The sequence below is a fragment of the Cucurbita maxima genome, unplaced genomic scaffold (assembly GCF_002738345.1).
Source record: "Cucurbita maxima cultivar Rimu unplaced genomic scaffold, Cmax_1.0 Cma_Scf00015, whole genome shotgun sequence".
Lineage (NCBI taxonomy): Eukaryota > Viridiplantae > Streptophyta > Magnoliopsida > Cucurbitales > Cucurbitaceae > Cucurbita > Cucurbita maxima.
Window position 1 is genome coordinate 1,702,852 of NW_019272031.1, and position 9,938 is coordinate 1,712,789.

The following is a 9,938-nucleotide window of genomic DNA, read 5'->3' on the forward strand; positions in this document are numbered from 1 at the left end:
ATGGTATTGCTTGCAACGAGCCAAATCCGTACTGGACTGGACTGGACTGGACTGGGGCACAATCACGAGCTCCAACGAGCCACATCAAAATTAGCCACTCAATCAACTCCCAGTTTTGGCTCTTGCCTGGCTTCGGTTTCGCCGCTTTCCGTTAATCCGCGTGCTTTTAGCGGCTTTTCTTTCTCTCTCTCTCCCTGATTCTTATTTCTTTAACATTTGCTCTCGCAGGCCCCTTCTCTCTTCCTTTTCCTGTTTCTATCAGGAATTTCGAAACCTCTTCATATTTATTGTTCTTCCTGCCTTATTTACTTACCAATTAATTTCATCCGTTATCGTCCATTTGATTTCAACATTTGGTATTTTTCATTTCTCTTGGGGAATTTTAGAAACTGGGTTTCTTTGAAAACATGCAATTGATCATCATTTGGGTATTTTTTTTCTTCTTTTTTTTTAGAATTCAGTCATTACTCTTGAGGGTTTGATTCTGTAAATCAATCCACTTACATCCATTAAAGCTCTTGGTTGAGACAATGGTGAAACATTGCTTCCCGGAATGATTTTTGCTTTCGTAGCTCTCTTGATTTGGGGTAAGCACCCGATTTAATAACTCCTGTTCTGAATATGATAGCTTGATTATGCTCATGCAGGAACATTTTTCTCTGATAATGTTGTGTATTTTCATGCAAATGGGTTTGAATTTTGCTTCTTTGTTTGATGAATTAGGTTTTCACGTCATTGCTGTCGATAGATCAGAATGATTTCTGATTTCTTTTCTTGAACTTGAATATGTTTGAATTTATTATCCTTGTAGTTCGGGTAAATATAACATTGTAAAATCAATCTTTTACCATCTGACCTTTGATTGAACAGATCTTCTCCTTCTATTCTAGAACAAAATTTATAGATTTTTCTTGTTATCTTTTGTTCTCGAATTTTTTTCTGACTTTTGTTTGTTTACCTGGTGATCATAGATTTTTTTTGGAACTTGCTAATTATAATTCTTCAAATTTTGCTGCAATTTGAAGAAAACATGTTCACTAATAATAGTGAAAAGGTGTATTATGAACTTCCTATTGGTGATGTTTTTTTTTCTAATGAGTGATTTGAATATTATTTTGATAGCCTTAGGCACTGTAAACTGCCCTTAGAGCATAGAACCAGAGATCATTTTTTAGAAAGAATTATCCATTCATTCTCTGGGAACCCAAGCCAAGTTAGGAACCGATCTTTATTGTTAACGTTGATCTGTATTTGATAATGTTAGACCTATAAAATATTTTCTTCTATACACTGGATTTTCGTCAAGAACTTGCTGTCAGGAAACTTGTTAATTTAGACTGCTAGTAGGTTTGATTTTCTATCACAATTTAGACGGATGTCCAATTTTTGTTGTGCTAAGATAGGCACATATATACATATATATATAAATCAATACACTCCTTTCTCACTTGAGGTCTTTCTTTCCAGGATCGTTCTTCCAAGAGCAGTCATAAAAGTGATCAGATTGTTGAGATGTTAGGGAGTCCTCAGCATCTGAAGGTACATAACTCGAGCACCATTGTTAGATGCCGTGGCACACGATTAGCCTATAAAATTTTGCGATATGAACTTTGTAATATGTGTGAAAATGCACGATTTGGATGAGAAGGATTCCGTTGAGACTTTTTCTTGTACACTTTAATGTCCATATTAAATGCATCTGCTCTTGATGGGGGAATCTGTGCCTTCGGTTTGTTGCCCTGATGCAGGACTCTTATCATTAACAGTCTACTCCACTGTTCCACTTATTTCGAGACACCTCTTTATTACCAAATCTAGCATTATTTATTCGTATGTAATCATCGGATTGTGGTGTGATTAAAAGAGAGCCTTGATACATTTATTGCTTGAGTTGTTTCTGAGCTTCTTGGTAGAGTTCCTTAGCTACGGAGTTTTGTTCAATATTTTTCTTCCAGGGTCATGTTTTGCATCCTCATATGACACCAATATATTGTGATTGATGTATGTATCTTGTCCAACAAAATTAAGTACCCTTTATTAGCACTCCCTTTTGTCATGTTGCAGATATCAGCTAGATGGGACCCGCATGAAGCGTGCAGGCCTTTAATTGATGAAGCACCTGTATTTTATCCAACCGTTGAGGTAATATCATTTATTAAAGAAATTATTGTACAACTTCGTAGCCTTTTGTTTCTCTTATACAAACTTGGTTTTATCCACTTTTACTATTCATTAGGAATTTGAAGATACACTTGGGTACATAGCTAAGATTCGTCTTCAAGCAGAAGCTTATGGTATATGCCGGATTGTCCCTCCGCCTTCTTGGAATCCACCATGCGTTCTCAAGGAGAAATGCATATGGGAAAATGACAAATTTTCTACTCGTATTCAGCAACTTGATTTGCTACAAAATAGGGAGCCCATGAAAAAGAAGAGTAGAGGTAGAAAACGCAAGCGAAGGAAGCAGTCAAGAGCAGGGACATCAGTTAGAAACACCAATCTTGGTGTAGAAGCAAACCCTTCTTCTGGGTCTGATAAAAAATTTGGATTCAATTCTGGACCAGACTTCACACTCAAGGAATTCCAGGCATATGCAGACTACTTTAAGGAATGTTATTTTGGAATTAAGCAGGCTCAAGAGGATTTAAATTTTGATATCAAATCTAGCCAGAGAAGGGAGCCTTCTGTGGAGGATATTGAGGGTGAGTACTGGCGGATAGTTGAAAAGTCTACAGATGAGGTCGAGGTATAAAAATATTGTCTTTTACTAGTTTTTTTATTTTGTATTTCTTAAATATTTGCACGTTCATGAGTACTCTGTTTTATTATGCCGTATTGCAGGTTTACTATGGAGCTGATATAGAATCAGGAACGTTCGCCAGTGGCTTTCCCAAGGCCTCATCGATGGTAACTGAAGGAATTTCAGATCCATATGTAAAGTCTGGTTGGAATCTGAATAACTTCCCTCGCTTGCCAGGTTCTGTTCTGTGTTTTGAGGAAAGTGATATATCTGGAGTTCTAGTTCCATGGCTGTATGTCGGAATGTTCTTTTCATCATTTTGTTGGGTAAGTTTGTCCTCTTTTGTTAAGGAGAGTGGAGACCTCTCGTCTTCACGTATCCCGTATTTATTTTTGTTGAATGAAATGTCTCTTATCAAAAGAAATCACCATCCTTTCACCTCTTCCTTGGGTCTCTTATTCTCAAAATCCATCTATTCTTCAAGTAATTTTTGAATATATTCATATTACATAAAATTAGGATAACAATATGTTTATAATTGAGAATGGTAGCTTAACCTATGTATCCACTCAAAACATATTTAGTAGCTAAGGACTCCGTTGTCTCTAAAGAAGGTGCAGAGATAAGGAAACTAAGCTGTAACAGCTTAAGCCCACTGCTAGCAGATATTGTCCTCTTTGGGCTTTCCCTTTCGGGCTTCCCCTCAAGGTTTTTAAAACACGTCTTCTAGGGAGAGGTTTTCACACCCTTACAAAGAATGCTTTATTGTCCTCCTCAACAGATGTGAGATCTCACAATCCACCCTGCTTCAGGGCCCAACGTCCTCACTGACACTCGTTCCCCTCTCCAATCGATGTGGATCTCACAATCTACCCCCTTTAGGGCCCAGCATCCTCGCTGACACTTGTTCTTCACTCCAATTGATGTGGGATCTCAAAATCCATCCTCCTTCGGGGGATATGATACGACCTTTTAGGTTATTGCAAGAACTGTAATTTCTATGCTTCCGAAAAATTGGGTTAGTGTGTATTTCCTTTCGATAGCTTTTAATTTTGTTTTCAACTATTTCTAAAAACTATGTGCTTTGCACTTGGGCCCAACTATCTCTCTACTGCAATCGATTAAATAGATCAGGAAAACAAAGACTGAAATGTGACATTAAAAAAAGTCTGAAGGTTACAGAAGTACGAACTGTCATGATGGAAGCCATACTGCTTTTTGCTTATTTATCATCTATTGCCTCTCTTTCTTTTGTAATAATATGAATTTTGATATTTAGCATAGCGTAGTAAGATGATTTTTGGCTCTTCAGTTTATATGAAGAAGACTTGCGCTGTCGATTGATTATCTGGTTAAATTCCGCAACTGTTTACGAAATATTTTCTCTTCTCAAAAGTCATTCCAGGTTTTTTGTTGTGATTTTTTAACAGCATGTTGAAGACCACCATCTTTACTCTTTAAACTATATGCACTGGGGCGATCCAAAAGTATGGTATGGAGTTCCTGGAAGCTACGCACCTTCTTTAGAAGCTGCAATGAAAAAACATTTGCCTGACTTATTTGAAGAACACCCAGATTTACTTCATGACTTGGTAATTTGATCAGTTTATTATTTTCCAAATCGTGCTGGAATGAACTCCCACAAACATAAAGATCTCACCGTAGTTGAAATTTCCAGAAGTGTTGGTTTGTTATCATTTACGGTCTTGACTATACATCTATATAGATATCATTTAATTTTCATTCAAATAATTTGTATTCTCGGAACATATTTTCTATCAACAATAGAATGGACCCTTGTATGAGCCTAGTCCAATTCATTCGACGGTTGGGGACACCTAGTGTAACTCCAATGTTGTATAGTGGGAATCATGAATCATCGAATATAACTTTTTCTGAACCTTTTAAATACCATGCTATTTTTTTCAGCCCTCTACTTCGACTTTCATCAACTGGTGTGCTTGATAACTTTCTGTCACATCTTCAATTCTCTCGGTAGAAGCAACCTTTTTCTAAATTTTCTTAAAGAATTATGACTTTTTTCTTGCAACAGGTCACTCAATTATCTCCTTCAATACTCAAATCTGAAGGAGTACCTGTGTATCGAGTGGTCCAAAATTCCAGGGAGTTTGTTCTTACGTTTCCAAGGGCATATCACGCAGGATTTAATTGTGGTTTCAACTGTGCTGAGGCTGTGAACGTGGCACCGGTGGACTGGTTGATTCATGGGCAAAATGCTATCGAACTTTATAGTGCACAACGACATAGGACATCGCTTTCACATGATAAATTGTTAATTGGATCAGCTCGGGAAGCTGCCCAGGCCCTTTGGGAGCTATTAGTTCTTGAAAAGAGAACACCAAGTAATCAGAGTTGGATAAGTGTGTGTGGAAAAGATGGAGATCTTACAAAAGTGATCAAGGTAAACTGTTCTTTCTCATCCTCCCAAATCCTCTGTTTGCATTTGCATAGTCTATATGAATGTGGCACTGAGTGAGCTATCTGGCTTGTTCATGTTGTACTAAAACTGATGTTATCATGTCAATATTCACAGACAAGGGTGAAGATGGAGGAGGAAAGAATGAATTGCCTTCCAACTCTTATGAAGGTGCAAAAGATGGAAAACGAGATTGATTGCAAAAGCGAGAGAGAGTGTTATGCCTGCTTCTACGACTTATATCTCTCTTCAACTTCGTGCAAGTGTTCCCCCGATCGATTCTCATGCCTTAAGCATGCTAGTAACTTTTGTTCATGTCCAGTAGACGACAGGTGCGTGCTCTTTCGCTACAGTATAAACGAGCTGCACACACTTGTTGGAGCATTAGAAGGGGGATTAGATGCCATTAAAGAATGGGCCTCGAGATACTGTGAAATGGGAAACGACAATGGAACTGTAGCTAAGGTAATTGGAAATTCATCTTGGTCTCCAGAAATAATAGCTTTAATGCATTGTAAATGGTGAAGTAAGGGTATTAATAAAGACGAGGCGGGACAAGAGTGAGCAGATAATCATTGATTTGGAGGAAACGTAGAGTTTGGTGTTTGAAGAAAAGGACGTTTGTAAAGCAGCACATGAAGAAAAAGATACCGCCAAGTTCTTGGAATTTGGTTCCTTTTGTTGAACCTACAAATATTGGAACAATTATGCTTGGAAAGCCTTGCACCGCCAGAAAGCCATATTTCCAAAAGGTATTACCTTAAAATTAGCTTTAATTTCCTAATTCAGAGGATTCTGTTTTTTATTGTTGTTTTTTTGTTCGACTTCTTCAGGTTTTAGAAGCCGAGAGAAATTCTTTAGTGTGCTTAATCCAACTAATATTGTTACCTGCAGGTCAGATGTTTTCGATCATGGCCTCCTGGGACCTCTATTCAAGGTGAGTCACCCCTTAAAGTTTTTAAAATGCGTCTGGTAGGGAGAGGTTTCATACCTTTATAAAGAATGCCCTTATAAAGAATGTTTGTTCTATCTCACAATCCACCTCCCTTTGGGTCCCAGCGTCCTCGCTGGCACTCGGTCCCTTCTTCCAATCGATGTGGGACTCCCCAATCCACCCCCCTTCGAGGCCCAGCGTCCTTGCTGGCACATCGCCTTGTGTCCACCCCCTTTGGGAAGCCTCCTCGCTGGCACATCGCCTTGTGTCTGGCTCTGATAGCATTTGTAACAGTCCAAGCCCACCCCTAGTAAATATTGTCCTCTTTGGGCTTTCTTTTTCGGGCTTCCTCTTAAGGTTTTTGAAACGCGTCTGCTAGGGAGAGGTTTCCATACCCTTATAATTTCATTCTCCTCCCAATCGATGTGGGATCTCACAATCCACCTCCCCTTCCGGGGCCCAGCATCCTTTGCTGTCACTCGTCCCCTTCTTCAATCAATGTGGGAACCCCCAAATCCACCTCCTTCGGGACTCAGCGTCCTTGCTGGCACATAGCTCTTCAGAGCTCAGCCTCCTCGCGGCACATCGCCCGGTGTTTGGCTCTGATACCATTTGTAACCGTCCAAACCCACCACTAATAGATATTGTCCTCTTTGGGCTTTCCCTTAAAGTTTTTAAACGCATTTGCTACGGAGAGGTTACCATATCCTTATAAAAAATGTTTCGTTCTCCTTCCCAACTGATGTAGGATCTCACTATATAGCTTTTACCATAAAGAGAGCTCTAAGAAAATTGGTTGTGTATTAATCGTTGATTCTGTGGAATTAGGTGAGCTTGGAAGAATCTCCCAGTGAAAGTGGATTGCTTTTTACAAGTGGATCATCAGGTATATCATTGAGTACCCACCAAGGCTAACTAACTGGAGAACAGCCAAGTATGAAAATCTGGGAAGCAGATGAAAAGATAATGATGATGATGATATAGTCCAGAATTTATACTCACTATGAACAGTCATGGAAGAACTTCTCAGCTTGCTTGAAGTGGTGGTCGTAAAGGTAAACAATGATGACACTAAGATATGCCTGGAAATAACAAATATAGTATTTGCAGTAAGTTTCAATTCTAGATAGATATTAGCAGTTTAACTCTTTGCTTTCATTTATGTAAATTTTTTTAACAATAAACGAACTTTTGGTTGATAATAGACATTCATTGACTCCTGTAAATTACCTGATAAATGCAACAGTAAATCTAAAAATGATAGAAAGACATTTTTCTGCTAGGAATTTCATTTTACAGGCTTGTTTCTTTGGTAAGAAATTGCAAATTATTATAAGAAAATTTAAAGGTAGAATCTCTCCCACCTTGGGGCTATGGGTGGCATTGCATTTTTACCAGCAATTAAAACCTTTTATATATATATATATATATATATATATATATATGCATGGATGCGCGCGCATACACGGAAGCTCATTGTGATGTTCCATATTAGTTGGGGAGAAGAACAAAACACCCTTTATAAGGGTAAGAAACCTTTTCCAGACACGTTTTAAAGCCTTGAAGGGCAGCTCGGAAGGGAAAACCCATAGATTTGAAAAATTTATATTCATTTAGAAATTATTGACCAGTTCAACATTCTCTCAAAAAAGATAAACCCCTACAAAAAGATAACCCTACGTGAGGAATGAATAGGGTTGTCATGCATGATTTATTTATATATTTATAATGCGAAGTATGGGAACTTCATACATAATTGTATGTTCATATGCATTGGGATACTTCTAGTTTGTGATGAGTACAAACACGTGCACTATGAAATTGAAATGACCATCATGCTCGCATGGTGCACGAGCATGATGGTCATTTCAATCTAGCCCGACAGGGGCGTGCGAGCTTGCCTGGTGGACCCACACTTGCATGTGTAACTAGTAGTTAGAATATGGTTTTAAACTATAGGTCACATGTGTTTGCATTCTCTGACCCTAATAGTGGGGTCAACTACTGGGTATTTTTTAAATTACTTCCGCTTTGTGTTACTCTTATATTTCAGGTAAAAGCAAGACACTCTTGTACAATTGACGGCGACATCGTATTAAAGACCATGAAACTTGTGTTAGGGTAGTTACATTTTATTTTGTAGATCTTAAGTTTTAGTCTAGGGCATCATTTTAATCTTTTTCTTTGGTTTTATTTTATTTTGCATGGAATATTTCTCATTGTTTTATTTCAAGACTCTTATGCAAACATACAAGTCTATGACATCATTTTATGAAATTGTTTTAAATGAATATTTCTGCATAAAGAGGTTACGTCATGCATATGATAGTAACTCTATTTCAATAGAAAATCAGGTCGTTACAGTTGGTATAAGAGCTCTAGGTTATAGATTTTGTAGACTAGCTTACGAGTAGGCTTAACATGTTCCATGGTCCCACTGCTAATACTGTCACCGTTAGGTATACCTTATAAAAGATAAGAAATGATGTTGTTTTGTCATGTTATGATTTACCTTGCATGTAATGTGAATGTTAATTGATGTATTGACGATATTTAGATTTAAGAAGGCTTGTATGGTGAATGGGGAGCTATTGTTTAGTAAGATACTAAATGCTAACATATGCATGAAAATGATTTTGATAAGGAAGGTAAGATGTTTCAGTTAGACATCTCGATCATAGTTAAAATACGCAGTGTTAAAGTTATTAAGCTATAGTAGGATAAGAAGTTATGATCATGGTCAAATTTTAAAGGTATTTACAAACATAGATTGCCGTATGAGATTTTCCAAATATCTTAAACATGAAAACAAAAAATACTTTTTTATATATTCTCTATTATGGTATTTTTCTTGCATTTGACTTTCGAATATACTCTTAAACTTTTAAAATCAATTTTTTTAAATGAACGATTTGAAGATCTATTGATTCTAACGATTGCAGAGTTGATCATTTGGACCTTTCAATGCATAGATGTGAATATTAGACCTATGAATGAGGATATTCTCGAAACTCACGCAACTTCCGTAAAAAAAAATCACTTCAATTTTAAGAATGTTAGTAGTAAAAACTTTAAATTAACTAACATTATTTTTAAAGTTTTTAAGTATTTTTGAAATGCGATCCTAACGGTCTTGCCCATATACTAAAGTAAGAGTATTTCTAAAGTTTAAAATAAAAAATTTAATTTTTTTTTTTTTGAAGTTTTTAAAATCTAAAGGAATTAATGAAATTTTTGTGATATTTTTTAAATAAAATATTAGTAATGATATTAACTTTCAAAAGTTTGATAGCATCTTTTATACACAAATGCAAAATTCATGAATACAGCTAAATTAATAAAATTATTTCTAAACTCCTAAAAGTTTTAATTTTTTTAGATTTTTTTTTTTTAAAAAATATCTTTATTTTATTTTATTTTTTAATATAAAAATATTTGTACCTTATAAAAAAAAAAAATAGTTTATGGTACTTCCTAAATTATTAAAAATATTTTAAAAAGTTAGGAGTATTTTTTTAAATTTGGTACTAAAAATATTTTTAAATTCTAAGAAAAAAAATTTAAAAATGTTTTTCAAATTTTAAAAAAGTTTTAAAAAGGTTTAAGAATATTTCAAAGTTATTTTTTAAATATCTAAAAAGAATATTAGTATTTTTAAACAAATATTAATAATTTCATCTAAGTTTAAAAATATTAATTTTCCTTAAAATTATGATTAAGAATATTTTTAATAAGTTTAAAAATATTAATAAAAAGATTTTTATAGAGAGAATTAAAATTATTTTAATTAATTTAGTGTTGATTCAAATAAAATATAAATAAATCAA

At 35.6% G+C, this 9,938-nt stretch overlaps 1 protein-coding gene across 1 annotated transcript; it reads left to right on the forward strand.

Annotated features, from left to right (window-relative positions):
- Positions 1–7,378, forward strand: LOC111489928 (lysine-specific demethylase JMJ18-like). Its single transcript, XM_023138333.1, is given in 12 exon segments — positions 1–150; positions 1,468–1,539; positions 2,065–2,142; positions 2,237–2,746; positions 2,842–3,066; positions 4,171–4,332; positions 4,794–5,162; positions 5,295–5,698; positions 5,764–5,897; positions 5,900–5,929; positions 6,011–6,114; positions 6,940–7,378. Coding segments are annotated over 12 exon segments (2,325 nt in total). The 3' UTR covers positions 7,027–7,378.
- The last annotated feature ends 2,560 nt before the right edge of the window (positions 7,379–9,938 follow it).